The sequence below is a fragment of the Chinchilla lanigera genome, unplaced genomic scaffold (assembly GCF_000276665.1).
Source record: "Chinchilla lanigera isolate Chin_1 unplaced genomic scaffold, ChiLan1.0 scaffold00032, whole genome shotgun sequence".
NCBI classification, from domain to species: domain Eukaryota; kingdom Metazoa; phylum Chordata; class Mammalia; order Rodentia; family Chinchillidae; genus Chinchilla; species Chinchilla lanigera.
Window position 1 is genome coordinate 1659028 of NW_004955433.1, and position 22957 is coordinate 1681984.

Sequence of the window (22957 nt, forward strand, 5' to 3'; positions counted from 1 at the left end):
ATCCTTAATGCCATTGTAACAACCCTTCAGAAGAGGGAATGTCCCCAGGAACATTATCAGGGTTAGGTTTGTTGAAAGGGCTGCTGTATACTGGGATGTTTAAACCAAGCTGGAAATCTAAGAATTTTTTTTTTTTTAATTTTAAAAATAAAAGGAGGAAAATATTAACAGACAGACAACATTTTACAAAATAGCAAAGGAACAGTACAGAGTTACAAACAAAGAGGTAGGGAATTAACAATGCTTGTTGTATTACATATTGATATCTTCAAAGTGGTTTCTCATGAAAACAGACATAGATATGCAATGCTGATCAACCAAGGACTCACTGACAGTTTCTTTCAGCAAAGAAATACAAGACAGTAGAACAGCCATGTTGACTATCCTGCATATACATACATACAAAATTTCTCCTTCTTTCCCTTCTTTTCCCACATCCCAGTTGCCCTTTACCTTTGAGTGCTTTCCTATCAATTCACAATGTCTATCATATCTCCTAGTTTAAATTAACTCTTTCAGGTTTTACACTAGTGAAACAATGCGGTGCTTGCACATGTATGTTTGATTTATTTCACTTATGAGTATGATGTCTAGTTGTGACCATTTACCTATAAAAGTCTCGAGTTTATCTTTCTTTGAGAATTTTTTTTAAGATTAACAAAAAAATATCTTTAGAGCTAGTATTTCTTGATTTCTACTTTCCTCTCGCCATAATCACATATGCTCAGCTTCCACTGTCACCAGCAAAGCTGGGTTTTCTCATTGCCAGCTGTGTTTGGCTCACAGAACTAGTTGGGGGGAGACTTTTGCTTGGTGCTTTGTTGTTGGTTTGTGTTCTGTGGTGCTGGGGATGGAACCTAGAGCCTTGCCTGTTCCGTGCAAGGCCACTACCACTGAGCTATGCCCTGCTTACTGCTTGGGTCCTGTTTTGAAGGTTGAGTGGACATTCGTCATGGTTGCACATTTGGGTCTCACCATGTATTTGATGTTGTTGTTTCAGGTACCTGACACTCCACTTTGTACACATGAGAGGCTCAATAAACAACTCAGTGACGGGACTTACCATTGTAAATTAATAAGGTCATTGTTTCAGGTCATTTAACATCATGCAGTTTCTTTGTCATAATGTCGCCATGCAAGTGGAAAAGTCTACTGTTTGCCAGCTTGAAGTCAGCTGAATGGGAATAGGGAGCTCAGTTACTAAGAATTAACATAGACTTATAGCCGTAACTGGAAAGTACTAGGCAGTCATTTTTCCTGTCGTAGTACAGTCAGGATGCTGTGTTGATTGAATGTAGCTGTTAAAGTGCTACAAACCTCAGGTAGAACCTGGCTTAGCTACCTGTGGTATGACTTGAGACAAAATACTTGGAAAGTTTGCTTAAGCCTTAGTGCTTCATCCTCCAAATGCAAGAAACCCTAGTATCTACTTGATGGGGTAAGTAGCAGAGTTTAAACAAGAGAAGGAATCAAAACCTCTTGCTGGGGCTGGGGATTTAGCTCAGTGGCAAAAGCGCCTGCCTGGCAAGCGCAAGGTCGTGAGTTCGGTTCCCCGTACCAGAGAAAAACCAAAAAAAACCAAAACCTCTTGCTACAGCACCTGGTACAAAATAAGCATCCAGTAACATTAGTAAGTACTGTTGTCAAGAGAGTTGTTTTGAAATGTATAATTCTTTTTCAACAACATGGAATCAAGTGTTTTTTTTAAGGTAACATTTAAGAAAGTTAGACAGTTTATATCCTTGTAATATGTAGATTGGTTATAGGAAAACTCACTGGTAATGTTGTTTTTTTTTTTATGCAGAGGTAAAAAAAAATCTTGCTCTATAAGTCCAGGCTCTTTTATGCTAAGTAGTTTCTGACCGTCCTTGAGACATTTCTAGAGAGGTATTTTGTGTATTATACATATTTCTGGTTTTTTTATGTTACAAACATGATTAATTTTTAAAAATACTGATGAACTGATGTCTGAAATACACATTTTCAGATTTTCCCTTTGTGTTTATGTAGGCGAGACAGGAATTGGCAAATCCACATTAATGGACACTTTATTCAACACTAAATTTGAAAGTGACCCGGCTACTCACAATGAACCAGGCGTCCGGTTAAAAGCCAGAAGTTACGAGCTTCAGGAAAGCAATGTTCGGCTGAAGCTAACCATCGTTGACACCGTGGGGTTTGGAGACCAAATAAATAAAGATGACAGGTACATCTTAGGGTGTTGTGGGATGTGAATGGGTGAAGAGATAGTAGGATCTATCCTGGGTGCATTCAAATACTAACAGTTTCCGGTGTTTTCTAGCTGTGGGGCTTGGTCCTCTGTCACCTTCAAGATAAGGCCTTCTTGTCCTCAGAGAAATTTTCTGAAAATATTCTTTCTTGAGATCAGCATCAGACCACAAAATCCATTCTAGCTGGGATAAGCAGAAAAGGGATTTGTTGGGAGGAATAAAATGTGCCATTCTCTATGCCATTTCTCTAGAAACATCTGAGAACCAGGTTTGGGGAATTTTCCCACTAGGAAAGTGAGAAATAACATCCTCTGCAGACTGTGTTAGAGACATGCTTCCTGTCAGCTGCCGTTCACTGGGTGGGACCTGTGCTTCTAGAAGAGGCACCAGAACCTCCACATCTATCCCAGTCACGAAGTACACTCACAGTGTGCCCTTTATGTGTGGCTCTGACTGTTTTGCTCACTCCCTGCTTCCAGGCCTTGCACAGCTGCATCTGCTGGCAGAAATTGAGCCACATCTAGAATCTGAGGAGGAAGAGATCCTGGAAGATGTGGCTGGGTTTTTTTGTTTGTTTGTTTTTTTTTTAGCTCTGTAGAATAAGAAATCATTAGAAAGTAAAAGGAATTTGGGTGAGCATCTGCCATGCTCTCCTAATCTCTGAAGCAGAATGGGTATTTGACTTAATACCCGGACACAGAGTTGGATGAAAACTGAATCATTGTGATTTTTCCTAGAAAGCCATAGCCCAGGACTGGGAGACTGCACTGTGCTTGGGTTTTGGTAATAAGAAGCTGTGGACCTTGGGAACGTACCTGACTTTGATAGGGATGTGTTGTGTGTTCTTTCAGGTGTTTTCCAGGGCTAGTGTATGTGAAAGGTTGGGCTGCTAAGACGGATGTGGTGAATATGAGGGATTCGATACTGTTTTGGTGTCTTTTGACAAGAATGATACTAGCATTTAAAGCCCCACAGTGAAGAAAGCATGAATGATCTGCTAGAACAATGCTAAATGAGTTTCCAGCTGGCACAGGATCCTGACTCTGAGGGTTTTGGTGTTGTGCAGTGTCTGGATCTTCCCTGGGACTGCTCAAAGGTGGGCTGCACTTGGGGTACAAAACTTGCCAGGCTGAGTAATGATTGGGGTCTCAGTCAAGCCTAGCAAAGAACTTAAGTTAGTTGGATAGATTAAAGTTTTCTGAGCAGAGAAGATTTATTAAGCTAGTTAGGTAATTCACACCACAAAATTCTGTGTGTATGTGGAAAAAGGTGTGTGCCACCCACTTAAGAAATAGAATATTTTGTAAGCATTTTGGTCCCGTAGTTTTATATAGATCAAGGTTCCTAACTACCAGTCCATGTTGCACATTCATTCATTAAAACTAACTATCACCCTTCACATAAATTTGAGGAGGTAATATAAAATAATATAGTGACCTTTCATTTTATAAAATACACCTACCCCATTTGTAAAGCCCACCTAAGTCTGGGTTCTTCTGTATGAACCACTTTGCCCATACTTGAGGGGTGTTGTTAATCCTTAGACCACCCCCAGTGCAAATCCACATTAGTCCTGCTCCCAAGGTTGTGCTCATATTCCTTCTCAAGAGCACCGATCCTGTTCAACCTTGAGTTTAAGTGTCATGACTATTTAAAAATATTATATTCGTTCTCAAAAGAAGTTTGGTTGGGGAAGTTAAAAGTTCCATGCCTAAAACGGTTCTAAACTGAGACCTCCAAATACGTTGTTGAGCAGGGACAGCCTTACAGGATTGTTCCAGACATTGACCAGTATGTAAGAAGCCTGTCACGGTGTGTTTCTTTGTGGCTCAGAAACTTCGTTAGTGCCAGGTTTTTGTTTTTTAAACAGATTACCCTGAAGCCAGGCATGGTGGTGCATGCCTGTAATCCCAGAATTTAGGAGGCTGAGGCAGGAGGATGAGTGCAAGTTCAAATCCAGCCTGCTTGTGTCATGACTTCAAGGCCAATCTGAACTGCACAGTAAGACCCTGTCTCAAAAAATCACACATACATATATATACTGTACATGTTATGTACATTATCTTTTTATGTGGAAATGTGCTTTGTCTTGATATATTTTAATAATCCAACATGAATATGAGCACAACAGTGCTGACAGAAGTATTGAATCCATTCTTCGAGCTCTGAATTCTTTATTGTATTTCCAAAGCATTTTGAAGGCTCCTCAGATGTGGCCCTGTGGCGACAGGCATGGTTGTTAGACGCAGTGAGGAGCCCCGTTTTGTGTCTGGTTAAAGCGGACACTGTACATGGTGCTGTGGCAGAGACAGCGCAGCTCTGACACTGCAGCTGCACAGGGGCTCTTAGCGCCGACCTTGATGCCAAGGAATGACAGAAAGGTTACTGGCTGAAAGCTGCTTGTAATGCCAAGAAAAATAAATGAGGCACAAATGCTGGTGACAGGGAAAAGGGCACAGGAGCATTGTGGGAGGGGCTGGACAGGGCATCTGAGCATCGCATCATCATAGGCCATGTGGGAGAGACCTCATTTCCATTTCTCGGCCCAGACAGATTCTTCCTGGGGTTCAAGAATCTCATGTTTGTGCATTCCCTGATTGGGCCTTGTCTTAGTTACTTTTCTCATTGCTGAGACAGAATACCTGACACCCAAAGTAAAAGGAGGAAAGGTTTATTTAGCTCACAGTTTGTAGAGGTTTCAGTCCATAGTTGGCTGGCTCCAAGGCAGGGTGCCATTGCAGAGGGGCATCTAAGAGGCAGGGCAGAAGGCCACAAGTGACAAGCGGCGACCCTCTTTCTGTCCCTTGTATCGTATCCAGGCTACACATCTTTACGGATGGTAGCACTCACCCAGGGCAGGGCAGCCTTAATCCTTCCCAGAACTATGCCAAACCAATCAGTGGGCTCATTTTAGTAATCACACACCCTTGATGCTGGCATCACACACTCCAGAACCAGGCATCTTGGAAAAGCTCTGGCTATGACTCCGTGAGGTTTTGGAGGGACTCAGGACAGGCCTTTCAGGATTCCCACAGGAGTAAGTATATCTTCCATCTGGCATCTTACTCCTGAGATAACATGTGCCCATGGGGCATGGTGTCACATGCCTTTAACTACTTGCGAGACTGATGCAGGAGGATTATGATTTCAAGGCCAGCCCAGGCAACTTGGTAAGATTCTGTTTCAAAGTAAAATGGGCTGGGGTGGACTTCAGTGGTAGAGCACATGCCTAGCATGCACTAGGCTCTGGGTTCACTCTTTGGCCATTACCCCACGCCCCGCAAAAAAAATAAAAATAAAAAAATAGAAGAAATGATTTTCCCTGTGCTCTTCCAGCTCAGAGTTATTGCCTTAAAACTGCCCCTAAATTTTTGTGTTTTGCCTTCCCTGCAAAAGGGGACTTTCCTCAGGCTAAGGGGTTTCACTGAGTGACAAATCACTAAGCCAGTACAATGTAGATCCTCCTATTTGCAGCTGGAGACTTCTTTAAGAAATTATCTGACTCATTTGGGTCAAATAATAGTTTCCAAGGAGACTTAGAAGAGAGGAAGTGTAATGTTAACCTAACCTAGATACCAAATATTTTTTCTTCTGAAATTTCTTGACAGCTGTTGCATAATCTCGGAATGGCATTTGAAATTCTTCAGTACCCTGTGCCTCAGGAGGCATTGTTGACACTGTTGACTACAAACCCAAGTAACTTGTTTAAAAATAGTTACTTGAATGGGCTCTGCTTTTATCAAGAAGTTGGAAGTGGGATGTGCATTTTTGCAGTGGTACGTGACCATATGGGAAGGGATGTGCTCTTTCTCTAACCCGTGATAATTTTTACTCACTTTGGGAATTAGGCAAGCTTTTCTGCCATACATGTAAGACTTTAAGAATGTCTCAGTTTGGGGCTGGGTATTTAGCTCAGCGGCACAGCGCCTGCCTGGCAAGTGCAAGGTCATGAGTTCGATTCCCGATACCGGAAAAAAAAACAAAACAACAAAAAAAGAATGTCTCAGTTTGTTTATGTAGGCTTTGGACATGTCAACATTCCTGTGTCATTATCTGCCTCTGGCCAGGCTAGCTAGAAGGAGGCAGGAAGACAGATCTGGTAAGGTTTCCTGTGACGTGCAACCTTTTTTCTGTTGAAGGGCTTCCTTGCTTTGCTGTCTGTACTCCTTGAAGAAGGAAAAGAGTCCAAAGAGGAAGGGAAACCAAGTTTTACTCTCCAGCTGTAATAGAATAGTTTGCTAATCCCCGCCTTGGGAGGTGGCAGGTGGCTGGTGGCTGTCCATGGCATCTCTCGAACTGTAAGGCTAGCACTGAAAACCATGGGTGCTCAGAACCCACCAAGAGAGAAAATCTCCAGGCTCATCCAGTCTTTATGAGAGTCATATGATAGTAGTAAAACAGACTGTTTGCCCTTTGAATTTTCTTACTACACTTCCTGGCAGAGGTAGGAACTTCCCAGGGGTATGGAATGTTGTCTTGACTAAGAGATAGCCAGATAAGAGGAGGACATGGTAATGGTGTGGTTGTGAGAGGGAGATTCAGTCCCTGGATGAATGGCCATTTTGCAAGAATGATCAGTTGGTAGAATGGATGGACAGAAAATACTGCTGTATAAGAAAACTTTTCTAGCACTTTTAGGGTGAGCTTCTGTGATTTTATTGTATTTTTTTTGTGGATGAAATTACATGAAAAATAATGAGCCCATAACAAGGACCACCCCCATGTTTTAACAGGAAATTACACAAAAATGGAAAGGCTTATTTGTCTCCCCAACACAAACACTAGGTATGGCTGTAATCCCAAGAAGTTTGAATTGGTCACACAGAATAGGTATCTTTTTTTTTTTTTTACAATGTGTGTAGCCATGTAGTCCAGGCTGTCCTTGCCCATGCTGGCTTCAAACTTAAGGCAGTATTCCTGCCTCAACCTCCCTAGTGCTGGGATTACAGGCATATGCCGCCATGCCTGGCTGGGTAACCTTTTTTACAAGTAGAAACTAACAAAAGGCAAAATTGGAGTTAGGGCTTTTCTTTCTTCTGATAACAAGAGGTAGGAAGGGGCAGAAGATTTGTTTCTGGGATTATGAGTCAGAATACAAACCATTTAGCTCGTTTGTTTCTCATTAAGAGGAAGCTGTTTCATTTGCATAATTAAATGTTTGACATAGGAAGTAGTGGTTTTGGTAACTAGCTCTCCAGGAGAACATTGCTTCCCTTGTTTATAATGACATAGAAGGTAAGGTAAGATAAAGAATTTTATGCTTGACTCTTAAGAGAGAGGAGGTCCCTAGGGTAAACTGGGTTTCCGACTTGGACAGAAGTGTGCGTGGTGACACCCATACCATGCCGAGGCATATAGGGGCCTGTGGGTGTTGACAGGGTAAATTGTTTGATTTTGGACAAATTTAGTTAGCAGAATAGTTGGAAATAATCTGAAAGTAGTTCAGTAGATGGGTCTGAAGCACAAGGGAAAGATCTGGGCTAGAGGCAGAAACGTGTACCTAGTCATCAGTTACATGGTCAGTGAAACATCGCAGTGAACATGATTTTCTGGAGAGACCACAGCGTGGGAAGAAGTGGGAGTGTCTGCCAGGAGTGGCCAAGAGTGCCTACCGGGCAGGCAGAGGAGGCCTGAAATGTGAGAAAAGAACAGAAGATTTGTGCAGCCACTAAGGAAGCTGCTTTCCCACAAAGGAGAGGCGTTGTGCTTCCCGTGACCTTCGGAGGTCAGAATCAAAGCCAGAGGCAAGGAGGGAGATTAACAGAAAGCAGACGTGCACTTGGACTGCTGCTGAGAGGAGACAGAGAGCTCACACTCAGACTCTGGGAGCCACAAAGGACAAACCTGTGAGCTGCTTTTCCTCCCCATGGGCTAAGAGGGTGCCAGGGACAACTGCTAATGTCAGGACATCTGCCTTAGTGTCAGCCCTGGGCAAAGATCAGCCCTGGGGTATGGTCTGTCCACGCTGCCCTGCAGGGCACGTGTTCAGAAGCAAAACCCTCAGCAAGGAATCCAGAGGGTGTAGAGTTCCTGTGGGTTTGGGGTTTTGTTTTTTCACACACACGTGCGTGTGTATGTGTGTGTGTATGTGGTTTTTTTAAACCTCAAACTACTTTTATCTGTTTATATTTTTATGAAACAGGTGTATGATACTCTTACATGCCAGTCCTTTCTGATAGAAGCACTATTTTTGTCCTTGATTTCCCTGTTAGGAAAGCAGGACACAGAGAGGTGTAGTGATTTGTCCAAGACCATTCAGCCAGTGCCTGAAGCTAGATTGTGGTTTGAGGCATCTGGCTTGAATCCAGGTGTCTAACCACCATCCCAGGTAACTACCCCATAGCAATTGGGGTTATTGTGGTGTAGTGCTTGCCCCTATTTTAAAATTGGAAAATAGAGAAGAATCTTACTAGTCATCCTCTTTTAGGATTTGCTTGTTATGACTCAGAGCTTTTTAACTGCTGAGGCATATTCCACTTTTTTTAAAAAAACTCAAGAGATTTTGCGTGCTTAAATTGAGTCAATGGATTATGATCAAATCATTAAAGAAAATGCTGTCAAAATATTTTTATTGACTGTTTTCAGTTTGGGTCATACATTTGCTGTTGTAGTTTATTTGGGGAGGTTGTTTTGGAGTATTTGCTGACATCCTTATTGTAAAAGATCTGCAGTGCCCTTTCAAGGCCTTTAGTTTAATTTATGAGTAAGAGATTTGGGTATTGAAAGGTTTTTACTTTTCTTACAATTGAAATCATTCCTCAGAAAGGTAGCGCGGTTGGGGAGAACTAACCCTTCGGACTCCTAAAAGGTTAAGGTCTCTCTGTTGCTGAAATGAATTTCTCTTGAGCAGTTGTCCCCTTGGGCTCGTGGAAGGATTTGTGGGTTTCCCACAGTAACCTAACCTAGTGCTACTCCTTGGGGAACATGTAGTTTATTGAATATATATTCTAATATGCTATTAATTGTCGTGTTTATGGTCAGCTAATGGTATGTAACTGTTCAAACAGTTACATGATTGGGTGAGGAAAAGAGGGCTACAAAGTTTGCCTTTAATTATATATTTTTCAAGTTGGATAGAGTTTTGAAGCTCATAGTAGCGCAGGCCCCTCCATCTCTAGAAGTCTAAAGTGTGCACAAGACCTGTGGGAGCGCAGTCTCCGTCTCTGGAGGAGCAGGCCAGGAAGACACCTGGGAGAAGTTCCCAGTGGGCGGCCTGAGATCACAAGCCAATTTTACTTCCGGGGTCTTCTCTTGGTTGAGAGTTTCAGAGTCACTTTATTCTTTTTTTTTTTTTTTGGTTTGGTTTTTTTCTGGTACCGGAAATCAAACTCACCACCCTGTGCTTGCCAGGCAGGCGCTATGCCACTGAGCTAAATCCCCAGCCCCCAGAGTCACTTTATTGAAACTGATTTGAATGCACAGTTTTGGCCTAGTAGGAAGGAATGACACTCTCTCTTAGCAGTATCTCCCATGGGTGCCCTGGGAGAGGAGGCAGTATGCTCCACATACTTATAGTCTTGGTTTTTTTTTTTTGTTTTGTTTTGTTTTTTTTCATTTTATTCACTCATGCATTCATTCCTTTGTGGCCCTGGGGATTGAACCTGTGACCTTTACAGTGAGCAACATTCCTAGCCCTTTTTCATTTTGAGACAGGATCTTGCTAAGTTACCGAGGGATCCTCCTGCCTCAGTCTCTGAGTAGCTGAGATTACAGCCATAAGCTGCCATTCCCAATACAGTGTCTAACAAAGGATGAGTTCAGCAAGAAGCGTGAGGAAGGAGGCCCTTCCACTGAATGGGTAGCCTGAGCAGGGGTGCACAGGCACGTGAGGGCCGAAGTGTGGGACAGCACACGTGGTTGTGTGTTCCTGGGACAGAAAACACTAGCCAGGGAGGGAATGGGAGAGATGAGTGAGCCTGGGGGGGTTGTTCAGGGGCCAGGTGATGAAGGATTTAGCAGCCAAGGTAAGAACCTGGGCCCTAGCTCTTGGAGAGGGTGGAGCCATGGTGATACTTCTCAGGGGACGTCCTACACAGAATTGCAGAAGAGCTCTGAGAACAGAAACATGGTGATTTGAAAACATGTTTGCCAAATGTTCTTCTCCATTCTAGCTATAAGCCGATAGTGGAATACATTGATGCTCAATTTGAAGCCTACCTGCAAGAGGAATTGAAGATCAAACGTTCTCTCTTCAATTATCATGACACAAGGATTCATGCCTGCCTTTACTTCATAGCCCCTACAGGACATTCACTAAAGTCCTTGGACCTGGTCACCATGAAAAAGCTGGACAGTAAGGTACGGGTCCTCTTCAGTTACCATCTCCTGTCCTGTTAGGTCATCTTCTCCTAAGGCCCCAGTTTATTCTCTTTCAATATAATTTGTTTATAGGGTTTGGTGGAGGTGTGGAATGATTTGACACTGCACTCAAATCCTTGGGGAACTGGAGCTGGGCCCTTGTTCTGATGGTGTGGGATCTTGGCTAGGGAGGGCTGTTCCCCCCACTGCCACACCCATGGCCCCCTTTTCTTAGGAGAACCTGTCTTCCACAGATAGCCTGAAGGTAGTAGAGTGAGGTGGGTTCTGAGGTCCAAGTATGTTGCCCAAGCCAGGATGATACCACAAAATAAGTACATTTTGATTTAAAAAGAGAAAGGCAAAACAAACACAACTAATACAAACAAACCAAAAAACCCACCAACAAAGCAGGTTAAACTTTGTATTAACTGAATTATTGTAGAAGTGGAGAGTTAGGTAGCATCTTAAAGTGGTGTTAACAAAGTTTGAATTATAAAGTAAAGAGAAAAGATAAGCAAATGTGATCATTTCACAGAGGTTGTTCAAGCTCTTGCTAATGAGAGAAGAGAGTTTCCGAAATTAAACTGCTTGGTGATTTACCAACTCTGATCAGTTTGGCTAAGAAACTATGAATCTCAGCTCTTTTGTCCCAGCTGGTGTTCACTGAGTACTTAAAGTGTCCACAGCTGGTGAGTGCCAGAGGGAAGTGCCTCGGGACCTGACCCAAACACATCTCCACTGTCATTGGGGTTTCCTTTCGTCCACAGCCTCCTGGAACAGGGCTTCTGGTCAGCAGATCATCTCCTGTTAATCTCATCAGGGACTTCACATTTGGGCCTCGGGATCCCAAGGAGCTGCAGAGGATTGTAGATGTTACCTCAGAACCTCCTCCTCTAAGACTTCATGTTCCTGGGCCCAGTGTTGAGCATGCTCTTAGATCACAGATGTCAGGAGCATCTTATCACCTACCAGGGAGCAAAAGAAAGTTAATCCTAAAACATGAATTTAAAGCAAATGGGAAAGAATGTCCCACTGTGGGCTGGGAGCCTGTGCTGTGGGGTGCCCCTGGCTCTCACCCCAGACTATTTGCCTTTCTTGGCAAATTCCAGTTCTCTCCTGTTCTTGGTGACCAAAAGCCTTGCTTTTGGCAATGGGTCTCATTCTGGCATGAAGTAGTTTGATGAAAGCCTGTTTTCAAAGGAATTAGCTGGCGTGTCTTTGAGACATTTAAAAGTAGGTAAAAACACTTTTGTTTTGGTTAATACTTAGGTTCTCTTCTCCCAGCAATTTCCAGGGCATCAGAAGAAAGAACTTCATTCTGCACAGAGCTGACACTACACTGCTCTGACAAACAACTTTTAGTGCCCTGTTAGGACCCACAGAATGCAAGCACCTAAGGGAGCTGAGAAGGGTCTAAAGGGAGGGCTTGGTTATTCAGAGAATAGACTCCTTTGTTACTGCTGTTTGTCATGGAATAATAATACTTCCTTGTACTCCTTAAAGTAGAGTGAGGTAACACAGGAGAGGAAATTATAAGTACGCCTTCATTGTCGGGTAAGAAAAAACCAGAGCATTCAGAGGGGGAAATAAAAACTGTCCCTTGTGTCTAGTAGGAAGTCTGGTTTTCAGTATCTTCTGTAGTTTTTATAGTGAGGTTTTGAGTTTTTTATCCATGTACTTGCTATGTTTTATTCACTTGTCTGATCTTTTGTATGTGAGAATTATAACAGCAGACATGTTTGTTTTATAGGTGAACATCATCCCAATAATTGCAAAAGCAGACACAATTGCCAAGAACGAACTGCACAAATTCAAGAGTAAGATCATGAGTGAGCTTGTCAGCAATGGGGTCCAAATATATCAGTTTCCAACAGATGAAGAAACGGTGGCAGAGATCAATGCGACAATGAGTGTGAGTCCTCAAGTAACGTGGGAGCATGTGGCTGTCCCAGGAACTTGTCTTAGCGGCTGAGCTGCATAGAAACCTGAGGTCTTCAGTACAAGTGTGCTTCAGTTTCCCCAGCTGTCCTGGGGAGTTAGACTGGGTAATCTCTGATTTTCTTTAAGTCTCTGGGAAGGAAACACCAGCCCAGCCCCATTTCACACAGAGCTCACAGGAAAGAGATCTCTGCTTGCTTCTGTCAGTGTTGCCTCTGCTTTGCTTTGTTGGTTGGCTCCTGCCTTTCCCTCCCTACAGTTTTCCTACATTTTTGAGTCATTAGGGAAATTTGCAGTTGCAGGTACAATGTCCACATCATTGAGAGGAACTAAAAGGCGATAGATGCAGGCATGGTTCTGTGTGAGCTTTGAAGTTAACCCTCCCTGCTGAGCCCCATCCTGCCTGCCGCTACCTGGCCCTGCCCACCCCACCCTTGGTGTTTCTTGAAGCTGTGCTGCATCTGTTCATCTTTGTGTTTTGAGAATGCGTAATTTCTGTAAAAACGCTCTGCATGCCCAGTAATGGTTTTGGAAGTCAGGATGTAATGTGTCTTAAGCTGAAGAGCAGAATCTTCCCGGGAAATTGACATGAGGGGTTTGAAAGGACAGCTGCCATAAAGAAGACCTACCAGACTCCTTTAAAACGAGGGGAAAAAGAGCTGAAAGGGGACTTGGTCTATGCTGAAGTGGATGTGTGACCACTGGAGCCATCGTGATGGAAGTAGTGTCTTGTTAATTAGCTTGTTCTCGTGCCATGAGGTTGGTGGGCAACAGATTCCGTTTGGACCCACTTAGCAGGGATTCTGTAAAAGGGAGTTCTTACACAATATGTAGGATCTCCCCCCCTCTAACACTCTTTCTATGAGTTTTGAGAGCTTTGCAATCTTAGTAGCGCCTGATACTTTTGACATTTATGGAGCAGCTTACTATTTTCCAGAGACAGACTAAGACTTTATATGCAGCCCTCTTGACAGCCTCAGGTAGTTATTTCTACTTCAGGTGAAGAGCCTGTGATGCATAGCCTTGGCAGTGGAGGAGGATTTGAACCCCACCAGTGTGGCCCTCGAGTGGATGCTCCCATCTTGACAATTGGCACCACATATGTGGAGCAGTGTGCATGTCTTGTAGCGTGTCCAAAGCTCCAGCCAGGATGTCATGCATACCTTGTTGTAGAACCAGACATCAAAAGGAATTCCATCGACTTTCTCTAAATAATGTTTCATGGTCATGAAACTAAATTTGCGTTAAACTTCTTGGAAAGAAAATACCCATGAACTTCTGCTCTTTCTTGTTAAATTAATGGAAGCTGAGGATCTCTGATGTTCCAGGCTAATCCAGCTCTTTATCCAGAGCTGCCTGCTAGCCCTTCACTGCAGACAGTTCCTGCCGACACTTTGCCGTCTGCTGTGTGGAAGCTGAAGTCTCACTGAAGCTGCTTTTGTTACACGGAGTGCAGACCTTCCCTTGTCACTCAGACCGAATGCTGGCTGGAAAAGCTCTTTTGCTCTTCACCTTCAGTGAGCACATTTCAATTTCAGACCTGGAGTTTAAGGAAAGAACCTGCTTTTCTTCCTTCCTACAGAGAGTGGGAAGAGCTAGGGAAGTAAATATCTTGCATGTGCAGAAGATACGGGGTGGGTGGATAACCTGAAACTACACTCTTTTTGGCTTGAAAAATACCTGCTTCTCAGCTTAATCTGCAGGAGAAGACTCTGGGACAAGGAGCCCCGGAGAACAGTTCTCGCAGCAGCTATTTCAAATTTCCTTTTTCTTGTATACTAATTAGAAAAACATAGAATTAGTTTTTTCCTCTACCCCTTGAATGTGGCCGTAACTACCATATAAACCAGTGTGAAAGAGTCAGTTGTCTTGGACACCCATCTCTGCTTGAGATAAATCTGGGTGTAACGCTTGAGTTAGTATTTTGGGCTAAAGTATGTTTCTGATTTGAAACTTGTACAGTGATCAAGTGTGTAAAGCAGTTCTGTTCATGAGAAATACAGTATGAGCTCCACAAGTGTAATGTAAAATTTTCCACTAGCCACATTTTAAAAAGCAAGAAGAAATGAATTTAGTTCTAAGAACTTAATCTAATATATCCAAAATACTGTTGTTTCAGCATGTAGTTAGTGAGATACTTTAAAACTAGGTCTTTGAAATCCAGTGTATATTTTATTTTGATGGTGTATCTCAATTCACACATCAAATTTTCATCAGAAATACTTGGCCTCTAGTTATATTTTACAAAATTTACAGTTACAAAGCAGATTCACATACTTATTTTATTCCTGATATACTTTAAGTACCCAAAATGTGCTTTTTCTTTATATTTGCATCTAACTTGACAAAACTAGTCTTTCTGGGTTTTTTTTTTTTTTTTGGATAACTGGAGTTTGAGGCCAAGTGAAATTTAGTCCTACTGAACAGTGAAGTTATATTTAATGGGAAAATATTTTATGCTTCCACTATAAGTATAAAGATAGTTAAAAGTAAAGAAAACTAAAAAGTGAGTTTCTTAGTCCCATGTCGTCTTTCTCATGCCCACAGATAGAGTGGCTGGTGCAGTGGACAGCATGTCATCACTGAAGCACTGTACATTTGCCATAACGTAGCATTCTCCTTTGGAATCTCCCTTGTAGCAGATGTTCAGTATTTGGCTGTAGGTTGGGATATGTGAAATGCATCAAGTGAGCTAGAGAGTCTTGTACCTGTTCTGCACGGCCTGCTGCATAGTCAGTAGAGACATCAGAAGGAGAGCAAGTGCAGAGGCTGGAGCAGAAGCAGCCTTTGCATGTGCTTCAGAAAATGACCAGTGTTATCTCCTGTTGCTTGGCAGGTCCATCTCCCGTTTGCAGTGGTTGGCAGCACTGAAGAGGTGAAGATCGGCAACAAGATGGCAAAAGCCAGGCAGTACCCGTGGGGTGTGGTGCAAGGTGTGTCTGGCATGGGAGAGGGGCTCATAGTGAGTGCCCTTGGTGGACGGTCGGTCAGTCGCACGCACACGCGCACACACACACTGTAGAGAGGAGCAGGTCTGCTTCCACCTTAGCCTTCCCAGGTTGGCTGAAGAAAGAAACAATAACCAGATAGCAGGTAGACAGCAGAGAGAAGTAACTGCCACACCCTCGTGGTAGTCAGCAGCCCCTTAAGATGCTGGGCTGTGTAGGAAATTCAGTATCCATTCCTAGAAAGGGACAAAGAGCTCTTCCCTAGGAGTCTGAACCAGTTCTATACACAAAGCCTTAGAAAGCTGAGAAAAGATTTCTTATAAATAAGAGGGTGTGTGTTTCTCCATTATCTCTGGCAAAGTTACCCTCCAAGTAAGTGCTGTTTCAGTAAGTATCTAGTTAAGGGGATGCCTTTGGTATTTAAAAGCTGCCCTGCACAGGTCCCAACCGAATGGCTCTGGAGCACATGACATGGAATTTGTGTCTGCACCCTGCTGTTTTGTTTGGGAGTTGGCTTGCTCATCAAAACTGGGCTGCTGAACTGCAAAGCAAGAGCCACAGTGCCTGCTTAGCAAAACGATGACAAGGGTAAGGTTGAGATTTGCAAAGTTCTGGGGCCCAAACCTGCGTGGTGTAGGCAGTAGGCATTGTCGGCAGCAGGGTACACATCAGAGAGCTTGTCTTCGTGCACAGCGCTGGGGGAGCCAGTGAGGCATCTTCAGATGGCCGTGAGACCTCAGGAATTTCAGAGTGACATCAGTGACATCTTGGGAGCATCACTTTCAAACACCCCCTTCCCCATTTCTTGCAGTGGAAAACGAAAGCCACTGTGACTTCGTGAAACTACGGGAGATGCTGATCCGTGTGAACATGGAGGACCTGCGGGAGCAGACGCATGCCCGGCATTACGAGTTGTACCGGCGCTGTAAGCTTGAGGAGATGGGGTTCAAGGACACGGACCCCGACAGCAAACCCTTCAGGTAGGAAGGCGCCCAAGCAGGTGTCTCTCAGGCAGTGGCAGAGCGGGAGCCACAGGAGTGCCTGCTGCCTGGGAGGGCAGGGATGGAACAGTCAAGCTCCTGAGCCCAGGCTCTAACCGTCTTGTCTGTGGAGCACAGGGCCTGACCCGGCATTCACCAAGCTGTGGCCCCTGATGGCAGTTTGCCGCGTGTGCTTGCCAAACAGGTTCACGTCTCAGCGTTCTTACTTTCCAGCACTACCTAGTGTTCAGTGCTCCAGGACATTCTCACAGCAGGAGGAGCAGGGAGGAGCATACGCATGCTTTCCCAATTGAGAAGAGTGTAGAGCTAGTGCCTGGGCAGATGCCAAGTCCCTGTCAGGGCCCAGTGGTGGCGAAAGGGTTGGCAGGATTGGGGTACTGGTACCCACACCAGGCATGGTAAATGGGGGGTTGCCCCAGCCACAGGGAAGTCCTGGCAGAAGGGAGGCTTGTCAAAGCAGTTTCATAGGGCCTTGAGATGATGTGAGGTTTGTTTGGGCCTGGTGCCTCTTCTCACTGGGGGCCTCAGTGCCTCTGCACAAGATGTTTTGCGCTTCCTGCATGGCTAGTCCTAGGACATGGCAAAGAACTGATGGCTGCCTGTGGACACTGGCAGTCTGTGGCCAGCATGGGCAGGTTCACTCTTCCAGGTCTGAGCTGCCTTTGACGTAGGAGGAGGCTTGTTTTCTCAGACTTGTTCTGGAGATGGCTCAGTGCAGTAAGTCCTCGATTTATTAATGAGTCCCGTTCTGGGAAAACCTTTGTAAGTTGAATTCGTTTGCAGTGCCACAAACTGAGTCTCATACAGCATGCTTTGAAAATTCATTTCCCCTGTGACACTCACTCAGACTCAGCTCCCCTCCCATGGTGGGAAGGATCATTTGGAACACAAAAGATCCTTTGGCTTTGAATCACACATCCGGGTAGACAGATTTCCCTGGCCTGGAAGCCACTACTTTTAAAAGGACTCAGACCTTCCCTTGCAGACGCTTCCTGTGCACCTGGGGCCACACCGAAGTAACGGCCTTGAACGAAGGGTGGGAGAGCTGAGGACAAGCAGAAGCCACGAGTGATTTCAGCTGCAAAGTCACTATTCCTAAATGACCTTGGAAGAGCTTTTTGATTTTTCATTGTTTTTTTTTTTTTTTTTAAAAAACATACAAATTTAGGGTAAGCGTGGAGGAGTATATTGGAAAGGCTGAAGATGCTTTACGTTCTGAAAGTAAAAGGCTCTGGTCTGGTTGTGCCGTGAAGTTTGTGCTTCCCTTTCGCATGCAGCGTCTTCCCTGTGCCCTCTGGGCCCCCTCGTGTCTGTATCATTTTCATAAGCAGAAAGTGACGGCCACTACCTCTGTGCCCCACACAGGAGGGGACGACATGAGGAGACCACAGGCGGGTGAATCCCTGGGGCCCTAGTGTCCTGGAGCCTGCCTGAGTTCAGAATTCTGTTGTCACCAGCTTTTGGCAGAGTACATCTGCACCCAGCTGTCGGCCTATTCTTTCCTGCTCTGTGCCTCCCCAGCTGCTGCCCCATGGCCTTGGAACCACTTCCACTCAACCTCAGCAGCACCCGCTGGCCCAGCCTCAGGCCCCTTCTTCCCCGGCCCCCAGCAGAGGCTAACCCTGTCTCCTTAGCCAGTTACCCTTTCCCCAGCAGCCTGTGCTCCCACAGCTCCTCCCCGGGTCCTCCACCTCCTCGAGTCACTGGCAGTTTTCAGGGGCATCCAGGCTGTGGTTCACTGGCTGTACAGGGGAGGAGTAGAGTGTCCCTCTGAGCGAAGCAGTGTGTCTCTGTCCCTTTGTGCGGTGACCTGGACAGGTTACTAAATACCTGTGTGTCCCAGTTTCTTCATCTCTGAAATGTCAGGGGAAGGGTGCCTACCTTATTGGCTATTGTTCGGATTAAATGAATTCACATGTGGAAATTGCTCCATAAAAATCCTGGTGGGAATGCTCACACTCTGGCCTGTCCTCCAGTGGATGGTTCCACCAGATTTGAACAGGGAGAGGATTGTGACAGAGCAAAGGGTCTGTGTTCATTTTCCTTCTCTTCTATAAAAGCAAAACCTTCCTCTTCTGTGGGCTTCTCATGAGAAAACTAGAAGATAAGGTCCTCAGGTTTAGGCCTACCTGAAACCTCATAGAACAATTGCAGATTCCTCCCTTAGAAAAGGAAGCTAAGAACTGTAATTTAAAATTAATTTTGGAGAACTAAATCTGCAAATGATGTAATTACTTGAGATATCTGTGGGTGGATAACAGAACCAGTTACTTCTGACCTGCTGTTCAGTGCCTGGAAACATTGCTGAGGACCCTGATATCTGGTGTTCAGCTCAGCTGGCAGAACCCTGGGGATATGACTGTGGGTGCTGTAGTTGTGTGAATTTACTTGTAGGTAACTGAATGTAGTTTTGACACTTTGGTGTAAAGTGTCTTTCTTATATGCTGCTGTCATTATCATTTTCCATGTCAGAATTCAAAAGTTGGCTCACATCCTCGGGTACAGTGGTGAAATTAAGAAGTAGCATTTGTTGAGCACATTTTCCTCCTCTGGCCCATGCCTGGGGCCAGTCTTGCCAGTGGCGAAGCTGCCGCTTAGGTTTTCCACAGGACAAGGGCGTTCTAGCTTGGGTGATGTTTCCGTCATGGTCCACAGTGTACATTTCCTCCAGTAACAACCTCCTGTGGTCCGCACTGCACTTTGGCACGTTTTCTGCTGTTCCCTTCAACTTTTTAGTACATTGGTCAGCATTGACGACTGGGTCATGGTACAAAGTTTGAACACATACCTCTAGAACCTTGAGCATAAATGAGGTTGTAGTTGGGACTAGATAAAGCAGAATCATGTTAACAGTTCTCAGTGTTTAAGGTGGCAGTGTGAGTTACCTGAAAAGTTTTCATCATCAAACCATCAGGAGATTGTTATGGTTTGTGTTTGGGTGTCCCCCCAAAGCCTCATGCGGCCATGGGGCAAGCTTTTAGAGTTTGATTATGGGTGTGTGAGCTGCACCCGCCCTGGGGTGGATAGTTTGCATATGTAAGGGAGAGGAAAAGAGTGCTTGAGGCCATTCCTCCCCCATTCCTCGCTGGTGTATGCTTGTTGCTTTTGCTTTTGTCTGCCACCCTGAGCTATAGCTCTCTGCCATGTGCCACTCTGCCTTATAATCTGCCAAGTATGGACTGAAACCTCCACAAACTGTAAGTGAAATAAACCTTTCCTTCCTTAATTTTGGGCGTCAGGTATTTTGTCCCAGCAGCGAGAAAAAAGTAACCAAGATAGAGATCTACATTAATCACCTTAAATAGGTTCCTTTACTGAAAAGCTTCTCCGAGCATTAAGACAAGCAGTGGTTAGCTTGGGAATCACCTGGGAAGCATTTCGGAACAGACTGTTTCATGGCAGCCAGACAGTCTGAATCGGCTCTGGGAGCAGGCCTAGGAGTCTGCGTTTAGAAGAGCACACTGATGTGCACCCGGGTGGTCTTCATGTGCTCCTGGGTTTGGGCTCACTACCCGTGTGCATCCCCTCAGGGAAAGCATACGTAGCATTCTTTCCTCTCTTGCGACTTTGGAAACCCTTGTTCTGAGGTCCTCTCTTGAAGCTGTGGTAGGTGGTGATCTCTGGATCACATGTTGGGCATTGTTTCTGTGAGAGGCATCCTGTTGCTTGTTAGAGGAGAGAGATACATTTGTTATACTAAAGTCAGCAGCAGCTGAGTTTTCTGTAAGATTTCACAGCAGGAGCAAGTAAGTTATAGTAAGTTATCCTTGGCCTTTGGTAATTCTGACCTGAATAACATGAAGAATTTACTACAAGCTGACAAAGAAAATCAGACTCATGAATTGTTTTATAGTCTATTATGCACACAATCCTCTGTCTCACAATCAGTATCACAGATCTTGAAGCCCAAATATTGCTGCTAATATTAGGCAACATTGTCATCGTCCAACTTGGTTTCTTCTTGTGGGCTAGTGTGAAAACTGCATAGAACTCTGGAAAGTCAAGCCACATGACTGTCCAAAAGTAGGTGGAGTTGGCAGTGTTGATTGTATAAGTGCAGGCGTTGATTATAGAAGCATCAGATTCATGTTACTGTACAACTGTTGTTCTAGGGAAGCGGAGATAGAAAAAGAATGAGAACAGGAACGGTAGCCCCTTACAAAACACCAGCAACTGTCTGTAGTGTGTGGGGGGTTGGGTGATGGCATGTTCTGTTGTTGTTTATTGTTTTTGATTGTGTGGCCAAAGGTGCTTTCTGTGTAAGTATCTTTGTTCTGATTTAGAGATAATACTGAGTCATGGCATTCAAGGTAAAATATCAGATTCTATGTTTTGTGGACAGGAAGAGAATGAGCTTTAAAATGAAAGTAAAACTCTGCTCTATTTACAATTAGTAATTCAACTAAATACCAATTTCCTACACTACACTTAGAAGTAGTCTTGTGTCTGTAGTGTGTGCACTAGATTAGGGGCTAGAGGGAGACGAGAGGAGCAAGGAAGTATTATTGAGCACTGATTAGAGGTCAGATGCTTTGTGCTCTTTCTCCCTGCATGTGATTCTTGTAATCACATCCCTGGAAGGTGAGTGTTTCCATGTCCATGTCTTAGACACAGGAAGCGTGGAGAGGCTGTGTGTTCCCAGGGTGAGTCAGTGGTGGGACCAGAACTCCAACTCTGGTCAGACCGTGTGTCCGTCCATTTCACTCTCTGTCTTCTACACTTCCAGTCATATTTGAGCCCAAGCTTTCCCCTCCTGGCTGTGTACCAGATGACTCCCGCCTGGTTCACTGTACACATCAGTGCTTGCTGCGTTGTGCTTCCTGACTCACTCTAGGTTTTGATGTATTTCTTTTTCTTTTCACAGCATAAATGAAACAGTGTCGTTTTATCTGAGCTTTATATGGTAAACAGCAGCTCCATCTATTTTTGGAAGTAGAGGGGTAGAGATGATATGAACTGAAATTTCTTATTGTGCAATTTCATGACCCTGTCCTTGGTTTATGGATTTTGAAGTCTTCAGGAGACGTATGAAGCTAAAAGGAATGAATTCCTGGGGGAGCTGCAGAAGAAAGAAGAAGAAATGAGACAAATGTTCGTTATGAGAGTGAAAGAGAAAGAGGCTGAACTTAAAGAGGCCGAGAAAGAGGTAAGAAGTCTGTCCTCCTTAAGGCACAGAAGCTTCAAGAAGGCCGCTTTATGAGTGCCCTGCATTTCATAGCATCTCTTGCCGGTACAAGGGCTTTCCATGTACAGCTTATTGCAAGCAGCGCACTGAGCTGGCAGGAAAAGCAGGTCAGACATTCGTAGCCCCATCTTAGAGGAGATAAACTATAAAGTAATTTTTGCAGTCACATTCCTAGTTAGTAGCCAAGACTAAAATTATATCTTAGGTTTCTAGAATGGATCATACAGTCTTCACAGTGCTATGTTTGCACAGTTTACAAGTCTTAAAGTATAAGATTGAGGATTCTGGGACCATTATTATTATCATCGTCTGTCAGCCAGCTCCACGGGCCGTGCAGCACAGGCCCTTGCAACACTGTCAGTGTGCAACAGTCCAGAGCGAAGTCTGGGCCCAGGCCTCACCCCTGCAGCATGTACCCTCTGTCCAGTGTCCCTCCAAACCTCCCTCAGCCCCACTGCCAGGCCAGGTTCACTGCCTTCTCGAAGGTTATGTGAACGCTTACCATAGTAACCGTCTTCCCGTTGTGTATCTGAGCGAAAGTGAGCATGTGATGTCTGTTTCTTCCAGCCAGTAATGAGCATCTCAAGTACCTCGCCTATAGCTCACTAGTTTTCTAAATGAAATCAAGTAAATAACTTTCTCATTGTCTTTTATTTTTGAAAAGAATGCTGAAGTTGAAAGGTGAAATAGCTAAATACTTAAGGTGGTTTTACTGCAGAGAAAAGAAAATTGAGCTTTCTTTGCTGTCACCTTTAAGAACCAAGTGGATAGTGGGTAAAGGTGTAGAATTATTGAGTAAGCATTTGCTCCTTCCCTCCATTTTTTTTTTAACTTGAACCCGTGAATCAGAATCTAGATTTTATTGCTACGTGTATGTAGATCTACCTACATCATAAAACCTCAGAACTAGTGGAAAATTTAAAAGCCTACCACACATACAGATTAACCATGAGTAATAAAATTATGACTAATAATGACTATAGCTCCCTTCATAAATTCCTTATTTCATATACAAACAGGTTCTGCTTAAAGAAAAATTCCCTACAAAACTATAAACTGCTTATTTTGAAACACACCAAAGCTTATTGTGGCAGTTACTGTTGTGACTCAAAGCCTCTGACATAGCCAGGTTCTCACCTAGCCTGAGTTCTCCGACCTTCCTACACCAGGCTTCTTGCCGGCCCTAAAGCTGGGTCCCAGTGTCCGAACCCAGAGGATGTCGGAAGCAGTGTGCGCTCCTTTGTGCCGTGGGTTTAGTTGTCTGCTGCCTTTCATCCTTTTTCCTACTAGGCTGGTCCATGATCCTACACAACAGAGTCTCCGTACCAGTAGCCACAGTGTGTACACCTCTCTTCA

At 44.3% G+C, this 22957-nt stretch overlaps 1 protein-coding gene across 7 annotated transcripts in view; it reads left to right on the forward strand.

The window, feature by feature from the left end:
• Positions 1–22957, forward strand: part of Sept11 (septin 11) — an 85574-nt gene that overhangs the window by 52782 nt on the left and 9835 nt on the right. For all 7 annotated transcript variants that reach the window (XR_001234733.1, XR_001234734.1, XM_013516165.1 and 4 more), the window contains exons 3-8: positions 2011–2206; positions 10343–10529; positions 12280–12441; positions 15304–15400; positions 16227–16395; positions 21430–21562. Coding sequence is in view for 5 of the 7 variants with exons in the window: in XM_013516165.1 (XP_013371619.1) it covers positions 2011–2206; positions 10343–10529; positions 12280–12441; positions 15304–15400; positions 16227–16395; positions 21430–21562 (944 nt within the window). In the remaining 2 variants the exon portion in view is untranslated. The remainder of the gene's footprint in view (positions 1–2010; positions 2207–10342; positions 10530–12279; positions 12442–15303; positions 15401–16226; positions 16396–21429; positions 21563–22957) is intronic.